At 56.7% G+C, this 23,941-nt stretch overlaps 8 protein-coding genes across 8 annotated transcripts; 4 read left to right on the plus strand and 4 right to left on the minus strand.

Moving 5' to 3' along the window:
• Window positions 1-2,106: 2,106 nt before the first annotated feature.
• On the minus strand, window positions 2,107-2,800 carry B0I36DRAFT_116226 (uncharacterized protein). The gene is made up of 2 exons (XM_046147969.1): window positions 2,487-2,800; window positions 2,107-2,264 (listed from the first exon to the last, which is right to left on the minus strand). The coding sequence occupies exons 1-2, from the start codon at window positions 2,718-2,720 to the stop codon at window positions 2,202-2,204; spliced, it is 297 nt and encodes a 98-aa protein (XP_046012610.1). The 5' UTR covers window positions 2,721-2,800; the 3' UTR covers window positions 2,107-2,201.
• Window positions 2,801-3,336: 536 nt separating this feature from the next.
• On the plus strand, window positions 3,337-6,488 carry B0I36DRAFT_322801 (phosphatidylinositol 4-kinase). The gene is made up of 3 exons (XM_046153892.1): window positions 3,337-4,353; window positions 4,407-5,198; window positions 5,269-6,488. The coding sequence occupies exons 1-3, from the start codon at window positions 3,701-3,703 to the stop codon at window positions 6,149-6,151; spliced, it is 2,328 nt and encodes a 775-aa protein (XP_046012611.1). The 5' UTR covers window positions 3,337-3,700; the 3' UTR covers window positions 6,152-6,488.
• A 315-nt stretch (window positions 6,489-6,803) lies between these two features.
• On the minus strand, window positions 6,804-7,591 carry B0I36DRAFT_116264 (uncharacterized protein). The gene has a single exon (XM_046147970.1). It carries the CDS (start codon window positions 7,257-7,259, stop codon window positions 6,855-6,857), a length of 405 nt encoding a protein of 134 aa, XP_046012612.1. The 5' UTR covers window positions 7,260-7,591; the 3' UTR covers window positions 6,804-6,854.
• Window positions 7,592-8,229: 638 nt separating this feature from the next.
• Window positions 8,230-9,604, plus strand: B0I36DRAFT_362724 (S-adenosyl-L-methionine-dependent methyltransferase; the record flags this gene model as incomplete). The annotated part of the gene is made up of 8 exons (XM_046158699.1): window positions 8,230-8,237; window positions 8,293-8,419; window positions 8,492-8,629; window positions 8,696-8,749; window positions 8,866-8,957; window positions 9,016-9,212; window positions 9,271-9,429; window positions 9,501-9,604. The coding sequence occupies 8 exons, from the start codon at window positions 8,230-8,232 to the stop codon at window positions 9,602-9,604; spliced, it is 879 nt and encodes a 292-aa protein (XP_046012613.1).
• Window positions 9,605-10,816: 1,212 nt separating this feature from the next.
• On the plus strand, window positions 10,817-11,488 carry B0I36DRAFT_362725 (Yqey-like protein-domain-containing protein; the record flags this gene model as incomplete). The annotated part of the gene is made up of 1 exon (XM_046158700.1): window positions 10,817-11,488. The coding sequence occupies one exon, from the start codon at window positions 10,817-10,819 to the stop codon at window positions 11,486-11,488; it is 672 nt and encodes a 223-aa protein (XP_046012614.1).
• A 3,130-nt stretch (window positions 11,489-14,618) lies between these two features.
• On the minus strand, window positions 14,619-16,397 carry B0I36DRAFT_242095 (methyltransferase-domain-containing protein; the record flags this gene model as incomplete). Its single annotated transcript, XM_046149878.1, has 2 exons — window positions 14,619-15,896; window positions 16,104-16,397. 2 exons carry the CDS (start codon window positions 16,395-16,397, stop codon window positions 14,619-14,621), a joined length of 1,572 nt encoding a protein of 523 aa, XP_046012615.1.
• Window positions 16,398-18,851: 2,454 nt separating this feature from the next.
• On the plus strand, window positions 18,852-22,021 carry B0I36DRAFT_362728 (uncharacterized protein; the record flags this gene model as incomplete). The annotated part of the gene is made up of 6 exons (XM_046158701.1): window positions 18,852-18,987; window positions 19,045-20,031; window positions 20,089-20,734; window positions 20,786-20,848; window positions 20,903-21,548; window positions 21,653-22,021. The coding sequence occupies 6 exons, from the start codon at window positions 18,852-18,854 to the stop codon at window positions 22,019-22,021; spliced, it is 2,847 nt and encodes a 948-aa protein (XP_046012616.1).
• A 315-nt stretch (window positions 22,022-22,336) lies between these two features.
• B0I36DRAFT_374053 (nucleophile aminohydrolase) lies at window positions 22,337-23,329 on the minus strand (the record flags this gene model as incomplete). Its single annotated transcript, XM_046160242.1, has 3 exons — window positions 22,337-22,510; window positions 22,598-23,123; window positions 23,301-23,329. The coding sequence occupies 3 exons, from the start codon at window positions 23,327-23,329 to the stop codon at window positions 22,337-22,339; spliced, it is 729 nt and encodes a 242-aa protein (XP_046012617.1).
• Between the last annotated feature and the right edge of the window lie 612 nt (window positions 23,330-23,941).

Genomic DNA, 23,941 nt, shown 5'->3' on the forward strand with positions numbered 1-23,941 from the left:
TGACGAGTGTTTGTTCAAGGGGCGCGCCTCGGCCAATATAAATAGCGGAACGTTCGGGACGACAGACCCATGGGCCGGAGGGACAGGCAGAGCGATACGACCAGGGGTTTGGGTTCTGGAAGAATTTATAATGGAGGTGAACCTTGCAACAGCACGTACGAGGAGCATGAGACGCTTGCACGCCGTAATTACGGGGAGCGTGGAATGTGGGCCGGCGTGTCTGGGACGCCGGCAAGTCTGGGGAAGCAGCGACCCGCCAGGGCACACGGCGTGCGCCAGGACAAGGGTGGTGGCCAGGCACTGGCTCGGCACGGACAGCTGGGCAGAGCGTGCGCTCCTCACCCTCCACTTGGGCCAGCAATGCGCATCAAAGGCCCCAAGCCCAATGGGCCACGAGCACGGGTGGACAGGCAGGCGAGGGGGTCTCGCAAGACAAACCCAACGATCGAGACCAGCCAGAGCCAAGGGAGGGCGCCGTCGTGCCCATCGAGGAACGCGGGCCCTCCCATGGCGCTCTTGGGCAGCCGTGCGAGTTGGAGACGACGCGCCCACAGGCTTGCGATGGGCTCGCCGCATGTCGATGCAGGCAGGGCGGATCGGCACACGACCACCACGCCGGCCTCTGGGCCTGCCCGACTTTGGCCTCGATGGCGTGTGCCTGGCATGCAACCGTTGCCCCTCGCAGGGAGGAGGATCCAGAGCCTGGCTGCGGGCAGCAATGATGATGATCACCTTACGACAACTGTCAGCATCACGCAAACGCCCCTCTCCATCCATCCATCCAACCAACCATCCAAATCCGCCTATCCACACCCATCTGCTTGATGGGCCCCCCCACATCCTCCAACTCAAGAAACTATCCTCACCTCTCCAGCACTTATCTCTCGAGCACCGAGGCACTGATGAAAGTGCCAGTGCTGACTTGTCGTATCTCCAAGCCTGAGACAGCCATGCAACTCTAAAGCGGACCACGAGGTTCTGGGATAGTTTGCGACCCGTCATTCCCTTATCTCCTCTCTGGCCAATCCCTGCCTTCCCTGCCGTCCGTCTTTTCTGCCGACTTGCCGACTGATCAGTCCTAGGTGCTTTGTTTTGTCTCTGCCCTCTACGTACCAGCGACTGGCTGCTAGGTGTCTTTTCTTAGTGCCCAGATGGCCTTGGAACGGAACACCAGGGTGGTCTTCCCCGCCCTTGATACCCCCAAACTCTGCTGCACTGCTAATGCTGGACTAACCGCAGCGGCGGCAGGTGAGCGTGGAGCAGCTACGACATGGCCACCTGGCTGTGACGATCATTCTCAAAGTTTCCGACCAAGACCTGGGCCCGCCGCAGTACGAAACATGGGATGACATGTAGATGCATTCCAGAATATCAATCAGCAAAGTTTTGCCGAGATCGCCACATGTGAGGTGAGATCTTGGCTGCGAGCCTTGTAGTCGTACCTGAGAACCAAGGAAGGGCAGAGCACTGTAACCCTGAATCCACGACAGCACGCGCAGGAGGAGCAACACGAGAGTTCCCTGGGATCTGAGCACAGTTTCAACGTGCTCACTGACATGCTTGCTGCCAACAGTAGCCGGCTCACGTAGGCCTGGCAGGTCCTTGGTTGAAACTTTAATCAGGTCTGACTCCCCCCAGCCATGGCCACCCCATACTTAATGCTCCGCGCCATAGTTCAGCTACTCTGGTAGGCCCCGGGCTCGCATGTGGACGGCCCTGTATTCTAAGGAGGGCCGGACAATTGCGCCTAGCACCAGCTGGAACCATCGAGCGAGTCAAGCACACGAGCAAGTTGTTGGAGGTGATCACGACACCTTTTTCTGTATGCCAAGATCACGTCAAGTGTGAATTGCCGAGCCATCGGGCGTGCCTTGGCCCCTCCTTTTGGTCGCACCGTTCCGCGCAAGCCAATCACGGTCAGATAGGCTTTGTGCTCCGACAGGACACAATCCAACACAATGGATCCTCGTATGAGCCAATGCCCATGCCCATGCCGGTAACGACACCCTCATTTGGGCCTCTGTGGCCGTTAAAGGTGCTCGCCCCGAGTCCGTCTATCCGCTTTGACGCTTCGCCCAACCACGATACTAATCCTCAGCTGTAGAAGGAACAACGTGTGCCGATGCGCTAAGGAAGCATGCTCACGCAGAGTTGTGGAGCCTCGGGACTCCGGGCGTGCCACGCATCCACCACGCTGCGCCTCACGGATTGGAGTGAGACTGGGCTGAGTGTCGGCGAACGCAGTCATCGTATCCGGCTGCTGGCTATTCAGAGAGCACTCGTGCATTAGTTCTCCAGCCACGATCCTGACTTGCAGACGGTTGACAGGCAAGCGATAGGGTCTCGACTGGGCCAGAACATGCATCTCAACTGACAGCAAACGCCACCCAATGTTGAGGTCGATGTTCTTGTAGAGTACAGCCACGGAGTCCAGTAGTGGGCTGTGGCTGACAGACACATTGGCATATGATGGATATTGTCCCTACCAGACAGAAGGCTTTTGCCGTTGGTTTGGGTATGTCAAAGACAGTGGAAGTCAGGCGAGCCATCCAGCCTGGATCAACTCGGCTCTCAGCAGGTGTGCGCTGGCGTCGGGCTGGCGCAAGACATTCTCCGCTGAGCTCAATTATGTGCCCGCGGGGCATCTGGCCAGTGATCTGCTTGCTCAACTCGACACTACCTTCAGATGGCCACTCACCTGCGTCATGAACAGACACCATGCTCACAGAGAGAACAGCCCATGCTCGGCCTCTGGCATGCCAACACCGATCGCGTTAGCAGGGCTTGCGGGGTGGGCGAACGACCGATCCTTTCCTCGGACATCGCGCGTCGAGGGCCTTTGGCTGAGCTCGTTGGCTTGCACAACTTTCCTCAGTAGACAAATCAGACGTTGCGTTGACCCAAACTCGGAATCAGCCTTACGAATGTTCAAAGCCGTCAGGCTGTAGGCTTAGTGTCTGAGACGGACGAGAAGTCCACATTGTTTGCAGTTCGTGTTTTGATCTTGTCTGAGAATGCTACAAATAGGATGCTCCCTCTGCATAGAATGAAGCTCAAGAAGTAAAGTGGTTGGTCTGTGAAGTATGGCCGGAGTAGTTCGTCCTTAAAACTGCCTCGAGGTAAGCAGATGTCAATCAACGTGCCATTCTGCCCTAGGCCCAACACAGTAAGGTGTGTGACCAGGCATGACGTGCGACGTGTTTCCAGGCAGACCGGCCTTGAGCCTTGACAGGCAGCGACTCGCGCAAGCATGCCAGCGGGCCACCTCCACGACGCTAGTTCCGGAGTCGACGCGGCAGGCGGCCCCTGCATTTCGAGATCTTCAGACGACTGCAACGACGACTCGAAACCGCAGAAGCTCCCAGAGGTCAACAGCCTCGTTGTCGCGGCCGCAGTTCGTCCAATTCATTTCCCTTTTTTTCTCTGTCGCGAGGTTGCTTGTCAAGCTGTGCTTCAAGCTGTGGTTACACCAGCAGACGACCACCCCATTACTTCGTACAACTGCCGCCTACGCTACCGATTAGCCCCTTTGCCCCGGAAGCGTGCCACGAACTCAAGGAACAACAACGCGCAAAGCGGTTTACTTTCCTTCTTTCTCCCGCGCGATTGACCGCCGTGTCCGACAGAAGACGACCATCCACGGAACGCGAGAACGCACGAGTGCGAAAACCGTCTGAAGCAGCTCCCGCAAGCAACAACCATGCCGCGGCCGGCCACGACAGGCTACGAACGCCTTGCCCAGGCTGAGGAGTTCAGCGATGACTCTGATGACGATGTGCTGGCCCAGAGCTATACCTCCCTGCAGCCGCAGTCCGGCCCGCGATTCGCACCCATCACTCAGCCCAGAGCCCACTCGGGCATGACCTCGCCGCGTGCAAACACCAAGTACCGGTCGCGTCCCCCGAGGGGTAGAGCAAACTCGGGTGTCGACCTCAAAGCCATCAACGCACGCCTGGAAAGATGGGCGGACGAGATCGCCTCGAAGTTCAAAAGGGGCAAGGGCAAGACCACACCAGGGGAGGAGCAGCGCCCCGAGATTGTCTACAGTGTCTTCCACGCGCCCGAAGGGGTCAGGCCTGCGACGTTCGAGAGCCTTGCGGCCATGCCACCGCCGGCCATGTCCAAGGCAGAATTTGATGAGGTGGTCAAGAGTGTACAGACAGCCATCGACCAGGGAATGCACCCGAGCATGATCACGCAAGGCAGCAGTGGCAGCTACTTTGCTCGAAACACGGAGGGCAAGATTGTTGGAGTCTTCAAGCCTAAAGACGAGGAGCCCTACGCAGCGGGCAATCCCAAATGGAACAAATGGATACATCGGAATCTGTTCCCGTGCTTCTTTGGGCGAGCTTGGTAAGCTTTAATCTTATCCATTCGACATGCCCCTTTCTAACACTCGAATACAGTCTGATCCCCAACCTGTCGTACGTGAGCGAGGCTGCTGCGTATACTCTGGATTGTCAACTTCGCACACATATCGTGCCTTACACCGATGTCATCCACTTGTCCTCAAAGTCGTTCCACTACCCGTACTGGGACCGGAGGGCGTTTTACAGGAAAAAGAAGCCATACCCTGCCAAGGCCGGAAGTTTCCAGGTCTTCTTGAAGGGGTTCAAAGACGCAAACGTGTTCTTGCGGGAAAATCCCTGGCCAGACCAATACTGGTCCGGGTTCCGGTCCACGGACACGCATCGGAACAAGCGGCGACGATGGGCGGACAACTGTCGTCCACGAAGCAGAGCCGCTGGTGAAAGTGCCGACAGTGACGACGAGGACAGCCCTGAACAGCGACCCCTGGGTCCAGACAACTTCAGGTGGACGGAAACCCTCAAGCAGTCGTTCAGAGAAGAGCTTGAGAAGCTCGTCATCTTGGACTACATTATGCGAAACACCGACAGAGGTCTTGACAACTGGATGGTCAAGGTAGACTGGGAGTCACAGGCAGTCTCAATCGCGTCCGAGCCTCCGCAGTTCAATCTGGAAACGACAAACGAAGAGGAAGAGGAGGAGGACGGAGACCGTCCCAATAGACCTGTAACAGTACCAAACAGAGATGCATCACCAAGGGCAGGCGCATACAGGGCACAAAAGCCTATGAACGCGACCGGCACAGGATCCGGCCCGGAGCCATCGATACACCTTGGCGCGATCGACAACTCGCTCTCATGGCCGTGGAAACACCCTGACGCCTGGCGAAGGTCAGTTCTCTCAATCTGCCGGCGACCCGAGACAGCCTTTTCCCCAAGCAATACTGACTTTTCACCACAGTTTCCCCTTTGGATGGTTGTTCCTGCCGGTCGATCTCATTGGCCGGCCGTTCTCCCAGAAGACAAGAGACCACTTCCTGCCTTTGCTCACCTCAAGTCAGTGGTGGAGCGAAACGCAGCTCGCCTTGCGCAAGGTATTCCAGATGGATCCGGACTTTGAGGAAAAGATGTTCTCCCGCCAGATCGCAGTCATGAAGGGCCAGGCTTGGAACGTCGTTGAAACCCTGAAGACGCCTGATCACGGACCCCTCGAGCTGACAAGGCGGGCCAAGGTCTGCGTGTGGGATGACTTGGTCGAGGTGCCCGTGGCTGTCCCTATGAGGGTCACCTCTGAAGAGCGCCGCCAGAAGAATGAGGTGGACCACCGAGCATCGCACGAAGAAGAGATTGACATTGGCGCAGCAAACTCGACTGCTGAACAGAGCACCAGCGCCGACCTGTTGGGCATGGCTAGTCCCTTGCCGCACCCTGGCCGCTTCGAGCTGACGAGCCCGCGTGCGACATCGCCGGAAGCGAACGAGGATTCTCGCGCCACGCCGAACGGCACACGACAGAATCCCTTCGAGGATGCGAACGCTGCAGGGCCCCGGCGGTCACGCCCTGGTGCTGAGCAGCAGGTCTCTCGGACGAGCTACCACGGCCCGTCGCGGTCGAGCCTGAACATGTATAGTCCCCAAACGGAGCGCAGATTCTCCTTTGCGACAGGGCGGCGCAGGAACAGCGGCTCCATTGCGCAGCATCTATTCGGCGACTATGATGATGACGACCTTGAGGGCGACCTGGGTTATGCTGCAGCTGAGGGCATGGATGGGATCCGGAGGAAGGTGATTGTGGAGCGCCTCGAGACGGTCAAGGCAAGAAATCCAGTTTTCACTTGGTGCTAGACCCTGGACGCATACGTATAGACATGTGAGAATAATTGTCGCACGATTGCACAGGGAAAAGGTAACACAATACAGGCCAAATTACAAGCAAACAATAGAGCGTTGAACCATATACTGAGTCGTAGCACGCTACCTGTCGACGGTGTGTGGCGATCCACGGTACGTTTGGCTACTGAAACGGACTCAGCAGCATAAGGGGTACGTGAACGATGACATATGGCGCGTATACACGTATGCCTCCACTTTCCAACCTACTCAGTAGATACTGCCAAAATAACCTGCAAAGCCATGCAGTGATGTGTTGTCCTTGCAGCAAGCATTGCGACGCCTTGGTTGCCGTTCGTGGTAAAGAACCCTGAAGCCGGCCCTGTCAGGCTCGGGTGGGAGCACACCCGCAGCTGTCCCAGAACCTCGGGTCCATGCAGGGGGGCCCTTGTTCTCTGGAGCGGGATTTCCGGGTTGCTGGATGTACTGCGATGCAACGTTCTCTTTGTGTTCGTGTCTCAATCCTACCCACTCACTAATTACACAGCACGATCGGCCGAGTTGAGAGAACCGACGCTCAAGTGCTTGCTAACGCAGACGTTGCGTTTCGAATGATACATCGTTGGAGCTCCTACGGATCAGCATTCGAGACGGGTTAATGACGGCTGGGTGTCCTTTAGGGACGCCGATGGCCCGGCAAAGTACGCGAGACGGTGACTTAAGGAAATGCCTCGGAGGGCCTGTCCCACGACGGTGACTTGATTTCATGCAGCCGAGCAAGTTTTGCCGGGCGCGAGAGCAAGGGTCTCTGCGTCTGCCCATGGATGCTTATAGGTCGCTGCGACCCTGTGACTTCGGCCGAGACCGAGTGTGAGTGTGGCTGGCCAGTTCTAAATGATGGAGGCCTGAAAGATCTGCGCTCCTGTGGACGCAGAAGCTGCGAGACAGAAGTACCGACCGAGGCGCAATCCTCGAGTTGGGACGAGCAGGAAGGCCTCATGAAAGAACACATGTAGATCCGTATCTCGAGCAGCAAACAGGTCTCCCTTCCTGTCATCATGGGAGCTGAGCAATGATGAGTTTGAGCCACCCGTGTACCCGGGTGGTGGGCTTGGCCAAGCATTGGAAGCAGCGATGACCCCTGCTTGCGCAACTACTGATATCCCAACAGGGCGCCACACCTCCACAGTGACAGGCCGACCCGTTCTTTGAGATGGCTGTGAGTATGGTCAGTAGGTTGACCAGATGATCTTGGCTTGGAAGGTTGGATTACCCTCGCTTCTTGTGATCATTGCAGGGTCTGACGAGACGGTTTCAGCGGAAGCGATAAGTGGCCATGGCAGTGGAGGGCGATATCGAGTTTAATCGCTTGCGTTCCTGTCCCAATCTGGCCACCAAATATGTGCAAAGTTTTATGATGTCCCCGGGGAGTGTTTGAGTAGCTGTGGCCCGAAAGCTTGACAAGGCCAGGATTTTCCTGAACCCGATCCGGGCAATCCTTGTTGTTATCGAGACATCCGATCAGAAGTGCGCTGGCCGTACCTATCCTATTCGACTCGGGCTCATAATGAAGGATACCCTTCGGGGGTGTTGTGGTCATGTCCACCATCTGGCCAACCTAGTCCAACTCCCAGAACCATACTTAGTGTAAGTACCATCGACAGTTGCTGTGGAAAGCGTCGAGTACGTATACTGCCACCGGAAGCCGCAGGACGGCAGTCTCACGACGCACCTGCTCCCCCTTCCTGCAGCAATCCCGGCAGGGACATGGAAGCTGCATACACCTTCCCTAACGTAGGGATGAACCATGATCCAAGCCTGTCTCCGCCGCGCACTTTTGCAGTCGCAATGCATCGGCCCTGCCGCACGAGGAGAGATCTTCCTTGCATAATTCGTGAGGCAATAGTGCTTGGGCAGCATGGCAGACTCTGTTGACAAATACTCATCACATCAGTTACCCCTGTCTATGGCCTCCTGAACCGAACCACTAGACACAACCCTTCACGAACCACGAAACGCACGACTTCTTCCTTAAGGCCATAGCCTGCAAACTGCCAGGAAGAGTCTTGGTATTCTCGACGGCGCAATCAGGCATGGCTGAGTGAGTCTTGTCGCCTCAATGACTGATGGCATGCACGACCGCTAACAATTCGTAGTGGCCCATCCCCTGAGGCTCTGCCAGATTCTGGTAGCGATCCCGAGGACAGCATGCTCTCACTGCACAACAGAGTCTTCCATCGTTTCTCGATAGACAACTCCATATCCTTCGTGCCTACCGATCATGTATGTTGTCGACAATCCGGCATGCTACTTGTCATGGTATCCAGCAATGATTAACCCCGTTCTTGGCGGCAGGACGAGCACGAACGGCTACTGCTTCAGCACGCTGCATTATCAATTCTGTCTTACGGCGAGACGATCTTCGTACCTGAGACCTCCCTCCACAGGCAGACCATCCGGCGCGTCCTTGACTGTGGTTGTGGAAACGCGATTGTGAGAGTTTCCCAGTCTCGCTTCTGAGTGTGACCGACATTGATCAAAAACGAACGCTTTGCCCAGTGGTGTTCCGAAACTGTCAAGAGCCTTACCGCCATCGGCAACACAAATTTTGAGGTACGCTTGAATGCAGCTCCACAAATCTCACTATCACTCCTTTACGAATGTCGGTTCCAGATTGGGGAGGCTACCAAGTTGCCTTGAGATGGGCGCTGACAAGTTTGCTCCATCAGGTCACTGGTGTGGATGTCAACGATGTGATGCTACTCAACGTCCTCGACCAGCCAGAGAACCTATACTTCGACGTGTTCGATTTGAACCAAGAGTGCGTAAGACAAAGGGTAATACTGGCGCAGACAGTCTCCTGCTGATGCATGCTATAGCTTTCGAAACAGCCCAGAGACATTTCCTCGCAACCATTTCGACTTTGTCAACAGCCGAGATGTGGCTGGAGGCATCAACTCCGGCCGTTGGGATTCCTATATCCGAGAAATCTTTGGAATACTTCGTCCTGGTGGCTGGTGTCAAATGGTTGAACTGGACTTGGAGTCTCAATCAGACAATGGCCGACTAGGCGATGGTTCGTAGCTGCCCCGAGGTTTTACTAATATGATAACCATGCTCACTTCGCAGTACAGGAAACGCTTTGCGAGAATGGTCCAGGCTGTATCAGAACGCAATGGACAAGCTTGGGAAGTACTCAAAGATTGGGCGCGAACTTGGGCCAAGACTGAGACGGGCGGGTTTCACAGATGTCGACAACAACTCGGGCAGGCCATACGTCTTCCCGATGTGTGGTTGGTCGAACGGTGACTTTTCCAGTCACTGAGAGCAAAGTAGAGAGCAGCCACTAACTCTTCGCATGTAGGCCAGCATGAGCACCACGTAAAAATCGGTCAAAGCAACGAAGAGAATGTCCAGCGCTTACTTGGGTCACTCTCTCTGTATCCTTTCATGGAAGTACTGGGGTAGAAACATGAAAACACGTTAAGCTAGCTTTCTCAATCGCTGACGAACTCGCCAGGATGCCATACTCAGACTACCATCTCCTGCTGGCGCGGGCCAGAGCAGAAGCACGCGATATTTCTCTACGGGTTAGTCCGCAACTCCAGAGGAAAGCCTAGTCCAACAGTTCCTGACTATCATAACCCCAGCCTTATTTCCGTGTGTAAGTGCTGTCACAACAGTACACTACATCAATAGTGCCCAATATAACCTAACCCATTGTCACAGTTATGCATGTATTGGTCAACGGCCGGTGTGACCACAGGTAGGACTAGAAGGCCCAGTTGATACCACAAGTCCGCAACACACCCTTTTGCCCAAGACTTTCGCTTCTCGGGCCACATTCATTGGCGATTTGTTGGCGATCCAGACATACATTCTGCCTAGGAAACCTGCTGGGACCATGCCAGCTGTTGGAAGAGCCTAAGTTAGACTACACCGTAAGTGCGAGCAGTCGAATCGTCAAACATTCTTGCCCCTGTTCATGTAGAATTCTAGAAGAAAAAGTCTTGCTGTTCGCATAAGACGCGCTTTCAGGAGAAGACCTCATCATGCTTGCATCGTAGGCTGTCTTTGTCTCGATCTTATTTTCTTCATTTTGCATTCATATGAGCATGATTGAAACAGACCTCAGTGAAGTCGTCAGAACCTTGTGTACTGAATAGTGTTTTGAACAATACGAACGAGCTTTCAGATCGCAGCCAGCTCTGTTCTGGGATATCACAACTGGCGGGCACTCCCGTCTACGGTGGAAGCTGAATATGGATTACAGCCCGAAATACAACGTAGGTACACTTGAGAACCTTTATTCATTAAATACCTCACAGAAGCGCCTGAATCTACCGCATTACTATAGAGGTGACGAGTACAACCTGGAGAGATATGCAGCTAAGGTCGGCACGGAGAGAGAGACAGCCTTACTGTTTGTGCACTGTCTTAGCACTGTGACGGAGCTTCTCGAAGACGTTACACCGAATTGGCCAATCAACATTTTTCGGTGTACCAGCTCTCCACAACACTCCACCTGCACACCATCGAAGCTACGACTTCTGTCAACCCACGTCCACGAAGCGTTTCCACAGTCCATTCTGTCGTTTCCAGGTTCACTTAGACGATAGCGACTTGGCAGCAGGTTCACACAACCTGCCATCTTCCGCCACTTCACACCTGTCCTCCACAATGGCTTCCCCCGCCTCAAGCCGCATGGCGGCCAGCAGCCTGCTGCGCGCAACCCGCACAACTCTCCCAAAGCCTCTCCGCCAGCCAACCACTGCCTCCGCCGCCGCCGGTGCTTCCGGTCTCTTCTCCGCCTCAAACAGCCCAGGCTCGACGCGGCGGCACTACTCGAGCGACCTGCCTCCGCCGCCGCCGCTGCTGCAGAAGCTCAAGGCGGACCTCAAGACGGCCATGCGGGCCAAGGACGCCCCGCGGCTGACGGTGCTGCGGTCCGTCCTGGCCGCGACGCTGAACGCGTCCAAGACGGCGACCCCGATCACGACGGACGCGCAGCTGATTGCGCTGCTGCGCAAGACGCAGCGGGGCAACGAGGAGGCGAGCGCCGAGGCGCGGCAGGCGAACCGGGCGGACCTGGTGGAGAAGGAGGAGGCGCAGATCCGGGTGCTCGAGGAGTACGTCGCCGGGTCCGGGGTCGAGGAGGTCACGGACGAGCAGCTGAGGCTCGTCGTGCGTGGGGTCGTGTCGGCCATGACGAGCGAGGGCGAGGTCACTGCTGGTGGCAAGGCCAAGATGGGCGAGGTCATGAAGACTCTGCTCGCCCCCGGCGGACCGCTGGAGGGCAAGAGCGTCGACAAGGCGCAGGTTGCCAGGGCTGTGAAGGAGGTTGTCGGTTAGACTTGGTTAATCCTTCCAGAAAAGAAAAAAAAACGGGGGAGGCGGTTTTCATGGGGTCTCGGGCAACTTTTGGGAGGAGACTTTGCTGCAAGGGGCAGTGTGGCTCGTGGAAGTGTAACGATTATGTACAAAAGACGACAATGTATAACAGAGCAATGTGACCTCGACGAGGGTGTTGTCTTGAAAGTGGTAATGCTTCATGGTTCACGTTCTTGACTAGACTAAGAAGTACTACTCCAAGGGTTAGAAATGAAGGTGAAGTTGTCTTCAGACCCCATCCATCTCTGTTTGGTGCCACTGCTCTGTGTGGGCCGGCAAGAAACAGTCCAATGTGTGTTTGCTGGAGGGCTGGGGGGGGGCTCCGGTCCCCATGATGGCAAACAATGACACCGGGTGTTGTTTTTTGGGTGGTTTGTCTCTTGAGAGTTTAGTACTCTGGTAAAGTCGCTATATTATGGACATTGACCATTGTGCCTGATCTGGTGGGCGACCACTTTGAGACGGCGAATCAGAGAGGGCCTCGACCTGCATTCGCCAACCACGGCACTTGGGCCAGACAGACAGCCTCTGTGGGTGGGAACCCCAGGACGACCGGGATTGCGGGCGGACAATGCAGGCAGGGGTTGTTCGGCCCCGTGCGTGCAAGCAAGCAAGGCAGCCAAGAGTTGACGATGACTGCCTCAGGTCGCCGTCATGTTCTTGTCAGCCTGCCACGACACCTGCCGGGTGCCTGGGGCGAGCCAACTCAAACCCCCAGCCTTGAAGGCTCAAGGTTCTGGGGCCTTCTATTGTGCCCCTGGTGACTCAGTGTCCCCTTTGGGCGGTTGCTTGCTGCCTCTGGGGCGCTTCTCTGACACATGCACTCCCGTATCCGGCCTGGGGCGTTCCCGCCCGCCGCATGGCATGGAGATCCCGCCACTAAGCCAGAGCTTCCCCTGCCGGGCAGCCCACCTTCTCTGGCTTCCCCCTCCAAAACATCCGCACGGCAGTCCGCGCACATCGCTCCTTGGCCCACGGCCCTTTTCCAATCCTCGTGCTCACACGTTGCACCCAGCACCGCCGACAAACGTCCTCCAAAATCATTAGAAAACTCCTGAGCGACAGCCTCCGGGCAGGCACCTGTTGTCCACCGCACCCAGCAAGCCCCGCCAGACTGACGGGTCCCGAACCACTACATCGTCATTACATCATCCCAGCTTTGCCAGCAACGGCTACATTTCCGCCCATCATGTAGGTCCAATCCCAAGGCAAATTGTTGTATAGCCATGCTCCCTGTGAAGATCATGGAGCTGACATCGCCCCTAGGCGTGTCACCCTCAACGTCAATAATCCGGACATGGACGAGCAGGACCTTCGCCTCATCACCCTCGACGTCTACCCGGAGATGACCATCGATACGCTCCGAAGCGCCATCGCGGCCGAGGGCATCCCCGTGCCCTCGCAGCACCTGTACCACAACGGCCAGCTCGTCACCGACGACTCCCAGACTCTCCAGGCCCTCCAGATCTCCGACGGCGACATGCTCGCCCTGCACGTCCGTGACATGCGTGGCAGCAGTGCCCAGAGCCAACAGCAGCAGCAGCAGCAACAACAACAGCAGCAGCAGCAGCAGGCGCAACGGAGGGCAGGCGCTGGAGCTGGTGCAGGCAGCGTTGCGCAGGACCCAGAGATGATCCGGCTGCAGATATTGGGCGATCCTCAGCTCAGAGCCCGCGTGCAGAGCATGAACGCTCCGCTCGCCGCCGCCCTGAACGACCCGCAGCGCTTTGCACAAGCCCTGAGGGATACCGCTGGCCAAGAGGAGGCTCAGCGGCGGCAGCGGATGCAGGAGATTGAGGCGCTCAACAATGACGAGTTCAACCCAGAGTCACAGGCCAGGATAGCCGAGATCATCCGGCAGGAGAATGTGATGGAGAACCTTCAAAATGCCATGGACCACAACCCCGAGTGTAAGCACTTCGTCCGTGTGTGCAAACCCGATCTCTTCTTGCTGACAAATTCATTACAGTGCTCGGCCGCGTGCACATGCTCTACCTTAACGTCAAAGTCAACGGAGTCGAGGTCAAGGCTTTAGTCGACTCTGGAGCCCAAGCAACCATCATGTCGCCAGACTGTGCTGAAAGGTGTAACATCATGCACCTGGTCGACAAGCGTTTCGCCGGTATTGCCCGTGGCGTCGGCACCGCCAACATTATCGGCCGCGTGCACTACACGATGCTCCAGGTCGGCACCAAGTACCTCCCTGCGGCGTTCACTGTCATGGAGGGCAAGCAGGTCGATTTATTGCTTGGGCTGGATATCCTGAAGGGCCACCAGGCCATTCTTGACCTTTCTCAGAACAAACTCATCATCCAGGGTGAAGGCATCAGTTTCCTGGGCGAGTCCGACATTCCTAGAGAGACTGAGGAAGCTATCAACCAAGAACCAACGGTCAGCGGCCCTGGTGGTACGACGATTGGTGCGCGGTCAGGCGCCGTGACAGGTCCCGCAGCGGGGACCTCAGCTGCTCCTTCAGCTGCACCTCGGCAGCCTGCCCCTCCGTCGCAGCCTGCCCAGCAGCCACAAAGCCAGCAACAGTTCCCAGAGTCTGAGATTCAGACGCTGATGTCCCTGGGGGCGAATCGGCAAGCGGCGATCCAAGCTCTCGAAGCAGCCGAGGGCAATGTCGAAGTGGCCGCTGGGCTTCTTCTTGACGCCTAGGCTCGTGGCCAAGAGGAGGAGTGCATTATTAGATAGCAAGGCAGGTGTTCTCGAGGCAAGAAGCCCACTCTGAAACATCACGAACAGAAGAAATCAAGCAACACAGACCATATCCTGGTGCATCTCGGACAAAAACACACTCATGTAAGGGCAAATTGGCATTGGCGTCCGTAGCAGTTCATAGAGAAGGCGTCCTAGCGTGAAATTAAGATTGTATTCGTATGTGCAGGCTTTCCTTTTTTGTACGTCTTCGCTGTGGTTCGTCCAGCATGCGGTGGTGATTCCACGAGCTCTTCAATATTACAATCTAAGCTGGACTGCTGCCCTTGATTTTATTCCTCTTGAAACAACTGCCGGGCCCACCATTGACCGCTTGTCCCATCGGTAAACAAGTCGCCTGTGTATCTCAAACTTGAGGAACCCACTCTGTCTACCGAATCTTGTACAGGCAAGGCTTGAGAATCCCGCTCTCGGCAGCCTTGCTAGACTCGTCGTCGGCGCTCTCGACAAACTTTGCCGAGACCCGGCCCATGCGGGAGTCGCGGCCCCGGATAGGACCAGAGGCATTGTTATCCCCGCCAGGGTTGCCGCCTGCCGGGGGGAACGCGTTCTTCCCGACGGTCGCGGGGGCGGCCTTGACGAAGTGCATCTTGACAAACATCTTGTTGCGCAGGTCGGCCTCCCCCTGCAGGACGAAGCCGCGCTTGCGGAGGGCCTCTACGAAGGCGCGCACGTCCGTCTCGTTGCGCCTGTCCTCGGCCCCGTCGACCTCGACGGCCAGCGCGGCCTCGCGGGCCTTGTCGGCGGCCTCGGCGTCCTTGCTCATGGCCTTTTTGTTGTTGGCTGCCGCAGCGGCCTTCTTCCTGTTGCCTACGCTGTGGGTGACCACGTTGTTGCCGCCGCCTCCGCCGCCGGGTGCCCTCTTGCCACCGGGCGCGCCAACGTGGCCTAGCCGGCTCTTGATCTCGGCGACCCAGAGCTCGCCTTTCCAGTGGAGCACGCGGTACGCCTCCTCGACGAAGTCGAGCCAGTTTGTGCCCATGAGGGCGAGGCAGAAGATGGCCACGTTGACACTGCCGTCGGCCAGAGGCAGGTTGGCAATGTCGGCGCGCGTGACGTGCGGGCTGGGCGACTGCAGGTCGTAGCTCAGGATGTCGAGGCGGAGGGCCTTCTTCTTCGACTGCAGCTCCGAGGCGAGCTTGGCGTCGCCGCATCCGAGATCCGCTATCGTGCAGGTCCCGCTGGTGCGAGGTAGAGGTTCCTGGGCGAAGCTGGTGTTGTTGCTGCTGCTGCTCCGGCCATTACCACCACCAGGCTTGCCCTTGTGCGGGGCCTTGATCTGTGCGCGCTTCTTGATGTCCTCGAGGTAGCCGTCCACGGGATTCTCTGGCCAGACGTCGACCTGGCGCCGGAACCCCTCGTGATACTGGCTAAACATCTCTGGCTCCTTGTCAAGCAGCTGGAACGCTTCCGCGGATGGCCGCGTGTACAGCAGCTCGTTGAGATGGCGGAACCGTGACGAAACGAGCTTCTCCTGCATCTTGATCATCATAGGCGTCATCTTGGGCCCTGGAGATGGCACTGCCGTGGTCGCCATGGCGAGGGTCGTCTGCGGGTTTGTCTGTTGTGAGGACTTGTCCTTCTTTGGTTGCTGTTGGTCTTGGCCTCCAGCCGCCGGCTCGTTGTCGCTCCGAGCCTTCTTGTTCTTCTTGGCCTTCTTTCTGGGCCCGTCGGCGAGAGTCTCTGAAGTGTTGTCTCCATCCTGTTGCTGCTGCTGCTTCTGTACTGACGGAGAGGACTGTATGGGCTCAGCTGTCCGCACCTGGTCCTTGGATTTCTGTTTTTTTGACTTTTTGCTCGCAGCATCAGAGGCAGCTTTGTCGTCCTCCTGTTCCAAAGTTACTGCGGTCACTACCGCGGCAGCGGCCTTGCCGCCCTTCTTGCCATTGTCCCTTGGGCCTTGCTTCTGAGCATCACCGGCCTGCTGCGTCTTTGCTTTCCTCTTGTCCCCAGCGGCGGGCTTGCCCTCGATGACCTTTTCCCAGAGATCTGCCACGTTGAGGCTCGTCACATCCGCCTGCGGCCGCTTGCGCTTCTTTGAGGCGGCCTTGGGGTCAGAGTCTGCGGCATTGGGTGCTGGCGCAGCCCCTGTAGCTGTCTCGGCCTTGAGCTTGTCAGCCGAAACCGACCAGCCCTTTACAGCAAACATGGTTCGCGGCTTCTTGGGGAGGGATGACAGGTGGTGCAGGCGCGCCGCCGATGGCAGCGTTCAACGCAAAGCAAGAAGAGGCCGAGGGAGAAGATAGGTGTGACGACGATCAAGCAGGCCTGAGTCTGGATGTGGAAGCGGTGCGTAAGAGCAGGCAATGTGCAGAGCTTGGTACTGGCTGGTAGGGGTGTTTTTTTTTGTTTTCCAACGAAGGCGTTGGCTTCGGTCGTGCTCAAGTGAATATCACAGCTTTTTTTTTCTGCCCAGAACTACCCGATCACTCTTCCAGGCTAAGAGCTCTAGAGGCGACAGGGATTAGTTATGCGCATGGGTGGATGCACGGGCGAAGGTACCCCACTCTTTGCTGTGGGTTGACAGGCCTCCACTGGCAGGTGCGTCTCAGATGCAATGCAATCAATTGAATACCATAGTATCTCCAACCACCAGCAGGCCATCCAGCCAACCATTCACTCGAGTCCTACGCCAGTCAAGATTTGCCGCGCGGATTCAATCAAATCAACAGAAACATGAGTTACATAAGTCGTTTCATTTCGGGAAAGATGAAGGGATGCCACGCAGAGTGCCAGCTCTCAAGCCATGACGATATCTGAGCGGCCAGGAGCCTCAAACTTCGCGTGCACCCGCTGCATGCGAGCCACCAGGAGGACCCTGGGCAGGGAAACCCCCAGCAGGGCGGGCGCTTCCGCGTCACAACCGCGGGTGCCAGTGAGGGCCGAAGCTGTTCCGATCACGACCTTTCCGCGCTGCCGGAGACATTCAGAGCAATGATGACGCGGCTTCAGTCCATCCTAATCCGTCTCATGGCCACTCGACCATCGGGTATGGCCCCGAAACCCAATGGCCAACAGCGTTTATGACGGCTCAACGGGCTAGCACTTTGTGTGTGTGTGCCTCGACGTGTCAGATTGCCCTGCCCCACAGGTCGTCTCGAGAGCTGCCTGATGTCACACCTCTTTGCTCAAAGGCTAAGCAAGTGGACGACAACTTGGTATGTCCAATGATTGACCTGTTCAGGAGGGCATATCCTCCTTAGGACTCCTTAGGGAGGGAGACAGTAGTCATGCCTGCGACAGCATAACTCTATGTATACGCCAAGACAGGTGCTATTACAACTCTCAAGACATGTGCCCTTTTGCATGGAGCATCGAGATAACGACGCAACGGTGCTGCCACTAATCTCCGTACCAGAATCGCTGTTGAAGAGGACGAGGGATGTGAAACTGGCAACACGAGTGGCATGGGTGCCTGCGTCCGTCCGTACCGATTACCCACAAACTCTGCAATCACCAGGCGAGAGAAACAGTGTTGCCTGCCTCATCAATTCACTGGGTCTTGACTCTGTCAATTGAAATAATTGGGCAACTCGGTCTCCAATATCGACCAGTTCGCTTTGGCAGTCACCTTGCTCTGCCTCGAAACAACCATTTGAACGCCGAGTCGACAGATGCTTTTCCACGCGCGGTTGCACCTCTAAAGTGGGCCAGATCCAGTCGCACGAGGGGTATCCAGGCCTCCGGCCTCGGGCTAATGCACGAGCTTGTGACGAGCATGGCCCGGATGGGAAGAGGCTCCGGGGAATGGCGCGGCGTCAGGGCACTGAGCTTAGAGTCCCGCTCAGGGATGCTCCAGCTCGACCACGGCCTAGACTGTCGGCACTACATGGGAAGAGCGGAACTTTGGAGTGACGAGGTTTGGGTCATCTCAGCATGTGGGCTGCCGTTTGTGTCGCTCCGAACACTGTCCCACGTTGCCTTGCTTGTGCAGCCACTGCAGGCATGCCTCCGGGTGCTGCCATCGGCTCCAGGGGTAGACACCGGCCACGGACACTGGTTCATATTGCGACAGGTGGGAGATTTTACCACCTTGCCAGTGGCCACCAGCTCACTCATCGCTCCGAGACTGCGGCACAGAGCACCAGCACGGCAGGCGATCGCCATAGGGCGTGCAACGCGCTCCCATCGCTTCACCGACCCCCAATGAACCCAAAGATAGTCTGAAACGACTTACAAGGGTAAACGCTTTTAAAGTTCTTAGACCCCACCATTACAAACGACCTTTGCTGTGTCCTTCGAAGCATCTCCTCCGACATATGACATACCTTCCTCACTTGTCCTACTGATCACCGTCGAGCATTCATAATCGTCAATATTAGTACCCCCTGCTCTTCCCACGCCATCTCAAGCTCAAGGTGCCGACCGCTCCGTCTTCGGTTGCGACTGTCGAGGCTGGTCGTTGCCGACTTGTCGAATTGTCGCTGGCTGTGGGCTTCTCCAGGATATTGACGACAAGAACCGTGGGCAGTCGTGCGGGTCGACCATTGATGTTCACCTCATGCGCCTGATGCAAATGCACTCTTTCGCCGTTTTGCCTCCGGATCCAGCGTCGTAAGACTATTTGCTTGCGCATAGGGATGCGACTTGCGCGACAACAGCCATGGAGGCCCAACCCGACAAGCTCGATGGGGACAGCCCCAATGGTGATCACCAACCCCCAAGGGACGGCGACGATACTGCCGATCCCTCTAGCAGGAAGGCTGCAGTCCGGAAGCGCACCAAAACCGGCTGTCTAAGTGAGTATCTAGGGCCTCCACTCAAGAGCATGATGTTCGTACTAATGCCAGCAATAGCCTGTCGCAAGCGTCGCATCAAATGTGACGAGGGCAGGCCGACTTGCAATAATTGTATCAAATCGAAACGCCAATGCGAGGGCTACAACCAACGTGTCGTATTCAAGGAGCCGCTAGGCATGTATGCTGGACTTCCCATGGGCTCACTCCAATATCATGCCCGCCCTCCTCACGTTATTATGCACCAAGAGCAACAGCAGCAGCTTCCGGCGCAACGAAGGCTCTCTACCCAGCCTCTGCTGGCGCCGAAGCCCTCGCTAGGTGGACCGGCCCCCCCAGCTTTACATCCTCACCAACACATGTACCCTCCCGATGGGGGTTCTGCTCTACCAGCGCCCACGGTGTATGATGGATCTCAGCCGCCCCTCACGAACTCGCAAGATCATACCTATATGCCTGATCTTGGCCAAGACACTTTCAGAGCCTACCCGCAAGATCAGTGGGTGGGAGCGGCCAGTGTTGGTATGCCTTCGGCGGCAGGCATCTCAGATGCTTCTCCAGAGCAGGCCTTCCGGAATCCCCCGATGAATGAGGGGATCGCACGGCCTCATGTGGAATCAGACGAGATCCTGTTGGAACGCCGACAAGATTATATCGGCTCTGAGCAGCTACAGGAATGGGAGTTCGAAGATTATCGCCAAGACGAGTCCATGGACGAGTCCGATGAGGGAACGAGCGCTGCAGGGCAAATGATACAGCTGCGTGGGCAACAAGCTGGGATATTCGTCGCACATATGCACAGGAACCCGCGCGACCCCTTGGGCACACAACCTCGGAACTTTGAAGCGTTCCCAGGCAATAGCATGGCTACGTACGATCCTGAGCCATCACAGTCACCCTTGAACGACGAACAGATTCGCGCTGTCTTTTCGCACTTTATCCGAGTCACTGGACCAAGCATATCTCTTTACGAGCGTCATAGCCACGATGCTGGCATTATCATTGACGGTCGACAACTGGCGCGATCACAACGTCACATTTGGGCCTGTAAGTGATTCGCATAAAGGGTCGCTTCGCAGTTGTCTAACTGACATGTTACTCTAGCCACATTCCCCGTTCTCTCCTTTAGCCACCCTGCATTGTTGCAGGCAATCTTGGCAATAGCAAGCCTGCAGATCGCTCGCTTGGAAGGCAACCAGCCCACGGCATCGCTGAAGCACTACCACTTGGCTCTCCGAAGGATCGCTCGAAATGTTGGCCGTCCTGCCAGACGAGCTCAGCCCGCAAATCTGGCTGCTACATTGCTGCTCGCATATTGGGAAGTGTGGAACTCAGATCATGAGAAGTGGTGCCGGCATCTGCTCGGAGCACGGTGGATCATGAAAGATATTCCCTTCCTGAGCATGTCGAAAGCTGTGCTGGCACGACGCATAGAAGAGCGCTATGCACGCGAACAGATGCGCACTAAAGCTCAGATGAACGGTTTCGCTGACTTTATTGACGAGGGCGATCCGATCTATCTTTATCGTGACTGGGACAAGATCGATGCACCCCTCCTAGGTGTCATCTCGGGGCAAGCGGTACCATACGCCGACCACGGCTTTGACAGTTGGGACGAGAACTTTCGTCCTCATCCCAGACAGCCAGTGACGAACAAAGACGTCGAAACATACGAGACATTGAGCGACTTGTACTGGTGGTACTGCAAGATGGATACCTATCAGAGTATTCTTGGAGGACAGAAACTTTTGTAAGCCCTCCTTCCCAGGACACATTGACAAGCTCACTAACGACAGTGAAGCATGGACTATAACAAGTGGATGGCCTGCCCCCCACGCGCTCCGATTGGAAGACTCGATGCTGTGTAAGTTTGCGCAGGTAGAAACCCCTGGGACTAAAAGTACTAATCCGCAGACAGTTATGGAACATTCGACCACCTCATGTTACTCCTCGCGCGCATGTCAAATTTCAATACACGAGATCAAGCCCGAAAAAAGGTCGCTTTGAGCAGGTCGCCACATGGACCAAAGGCCCCGCCTCCAGGCACATTCCCTGGCCTCGTCCCGGCATCTGGGAATGTCCCTCTGCCAGCGGGTTTCAGCCCACCTCGAGAGACCACTCCAGAAGACCAGGCTTCACAAAGCGAGCTCGACTTTGACGCACAAACGGCCGCGGCGCATCAAGAATGGGGCAGCATCAGACATGCTTTTGAGGTCTTCAAGAACGCGCTTGGTCCTGACTTTGCACCACTTGATGCCGACGCTTTTATGCCTCTAGACACGCCGTTCGGGCCGTCTCGTCACTATCGCACGTTTTCGGTCGCGGGCATCTGGCTCAACTACTACATGGGCTTGATTATGCTCTACCGGGCTCATCCAACCATGCCGCCTATCGCGATGATGGCTGCGGGCCTGCAGGCGCCAAACACTGCAGAATGGGCCATGGAAATCGGCCGGATAGCCGTGGGAGTTGTCGAAGACACTTCAGGATCGACGGTTTTGAGCACCCTCGAGGCTGCTGGACTGATCGAGAGTGGAATCCCACTCTTTGTAGCGGCCGTTCAGGTGAGTAATTTGTCCAAGTTCTCGATCCAAGCGGCCACGCCAGGATACAACTTGTGCTGTAGCTGTATTCAACAACTAATCCGTCCTGCTTTGAAATTTTTTAGTATCGCGATGATAACCAGCGGCGCTGGCTCATCCGCCGCCTGCATGACACCTCCCGCCTCACAGGGTGGCAGTCGGCCCGGCGGATCGCCATGGGCTGTGAATCAGCATGGACCCGGGCGTTTGAGCTCAAGCGCGGTCCGCCTTATGTCCGGGATCCCGATCTTGACTCGGTGTCTCTATTCCACTTCAACGGGCCGAGGACACTGGACTTGCGGATCGCGGAGATTGACAGCGAGAGCGCCGATAGCATCCAGGAGCGCAAGGGCAAGATCAAGAATGTCGAAGGCCCAGGTCTTGCCATGGGCTTGTTACTCGTCGAACAGGACTTTGAGAAGCTCGAGCTGGGGAATCGGCAGCAGTCTTCCTAATTAGCGATAAGCACTGTTGACTTTCGTGAAGTGCGTTTTGCATTTGGTACCAGGGTGTTGACGTGCAGGGATTATATGGCGTAGAGAAGATAACTGGGCGTTGGTGTTCTGAGAGCGCTTTGCTGTCCGAGCCAACAACGAATGAGCCATTTCGCCCTGATAGCACTTTATGTTCTCAAGGACGATGATGATCGTCTAGCATTGCACCATTTTACACAGAATCTATCATGCAAGCCGCTTGATGATCCCCAAGCTATTGCCTTTGTCCATGCGATGCTTCGTCGCTCATACTTGACGCAAACCAGTTCAGCTCCCCTAGTTTGCTGGCAGCCTCTCCACCACGGCGGCCATTTCCTCGTCCGTGTATATTCTGAAACCCTTCTCCTTTGTGACGCTTGCGAGCTGCACGTTCTTTGAGTCCAGCTTCTCCTCCATGACCTGCTTCAGCGTCTTCAGAACTAGCGTCTCGGCATCCTCGATTGTGAGAGACTACGGAAGTGGGGGTTCATTCGGTTAGATGGATCTCCTTCGGACGTGAATTTCTTGGTGCGTTCGCATGCCGTGCGTGGAGCTTACCTTGTGGTACTCGTTCTGCAACTCTGCCTGGGCGCCTTCGCTTCCGGATCCGATGGCCTTGGCATCATAGCGGTAGAAGGTGCCGCTGGGCTCGGCGTGGTACAGCGACGGGCCGTCCTCATCATAGCCGGCGATGAGCAGGGCGACGCCGAACGGCCTGCTCATGATGCTCTCCTCGCCGTCGGCGCTCTCGCCAAAGCGCAGGGCCAGGTCGCAGATGGCCTGGGTGCAGCTCTCGACGCGGAGGTTCTCGTTGTAGTTGAACGCGTGGCTCTGGCACTCGACGCGGGCGTGCTCGACCATGCTGCGGGCGTCGGCCTGGAGCCCGGACATGGCGCACCCGATGTGCCGGTCAATCTCGACAATCTTCTCCACCGACGAGGTCTCGAGCAGCGTCGAGGTGACGCGCTTCTCAACGCCCAGGATCACGCCTTCCGAGGTGGCGACACCAATGGCTGTGGAACCGAGCTTGATCGCCTCGAGCGAGTATTCGACCTGGAAGAGACGGCCTTCCGGGGAGAAGGTGCTGTGACGGAGCGGTGGTTAGAAGCCTGGTGAAGCTCGAGGGTGAGGGCTGGAGAAGTGCGGGAGAGACAGCATGCGTTGGGGACTCGGTGGGATGACGTACTTGATACCCCGATCTGTAGAACCCCAGGTCAGTCAATCTGCCGCCGCTTCGTCGTCAAGTTCTAAACTTCGAGACATACCATATTCGGACCTTGCCATAAACATCTTGGCGGCTTGTGGGAGGGAGCTTTCGAGATCTGGTGGTTTGTGCGGGATACGAGACAAGGCGAGCCCGAGCGGAACGTCTGCAAAACGAGGAGAGGCGTGGTTGTCGGAGCTGGACTGTGACTGCTGGAAGTTGTTTGTCCGCGAGTGCTGCTGGATGGAGTTGATGATGCGGTGGGGTGTGGTGGTGGGAACGCTTGCACCGAGAGCTGTTGGAGAGCTCCGGCACAGGCAGGCTGCACCGGTTGACGAAAGCCTGCCCAGGCGAGCTGACGCAAGATAGCTACCATGCGGTACTCGAGAGTCGGCGCGAGGTACTTCAGAGTGCGCTGTGGTCTGCGGGGCTTGAATGTCGATATCCTCTCAGAGAATGTACCGATGACCCGCTCTGTCGTGCCTGAGCTGGCAGCCCTCTAGGCCCCTCAGAGGGCAGTCCAGCTTCCTGAGGTCAGGGCCCAAGCTGCCTGAAGGACGCTAAGCCAGCAGGGTTGCTGCAGCCCTGGGCGGCACAACCCCGCGGCCAAACAACAGGGACGCAGCTCGAGACGCGTTGACGCGAAGCTTTAATTGACATCGTGAAATGTCGGCGCTGGGATTCCTTGAGGCCCAAAC

The sequence above is a fragment of the Microdochium trichocladiopsis genome (assembly GCF_020744255.1).
Source record: "Microdochium trichocladiopsis strain MPI-CAGE-CH-0230 chromosome Unknown B0I36scaffold_5, whole genome shotgun sequence".
In the NCBI taxonomy this organism is placed as follows: domain Eukaryota; kingdom Fungi; phylum Ascomycota; class Sordariomycetes; order Xylariales; family Microdochiaceae; genus Microdochium; species Microdochium trichocladiopsis.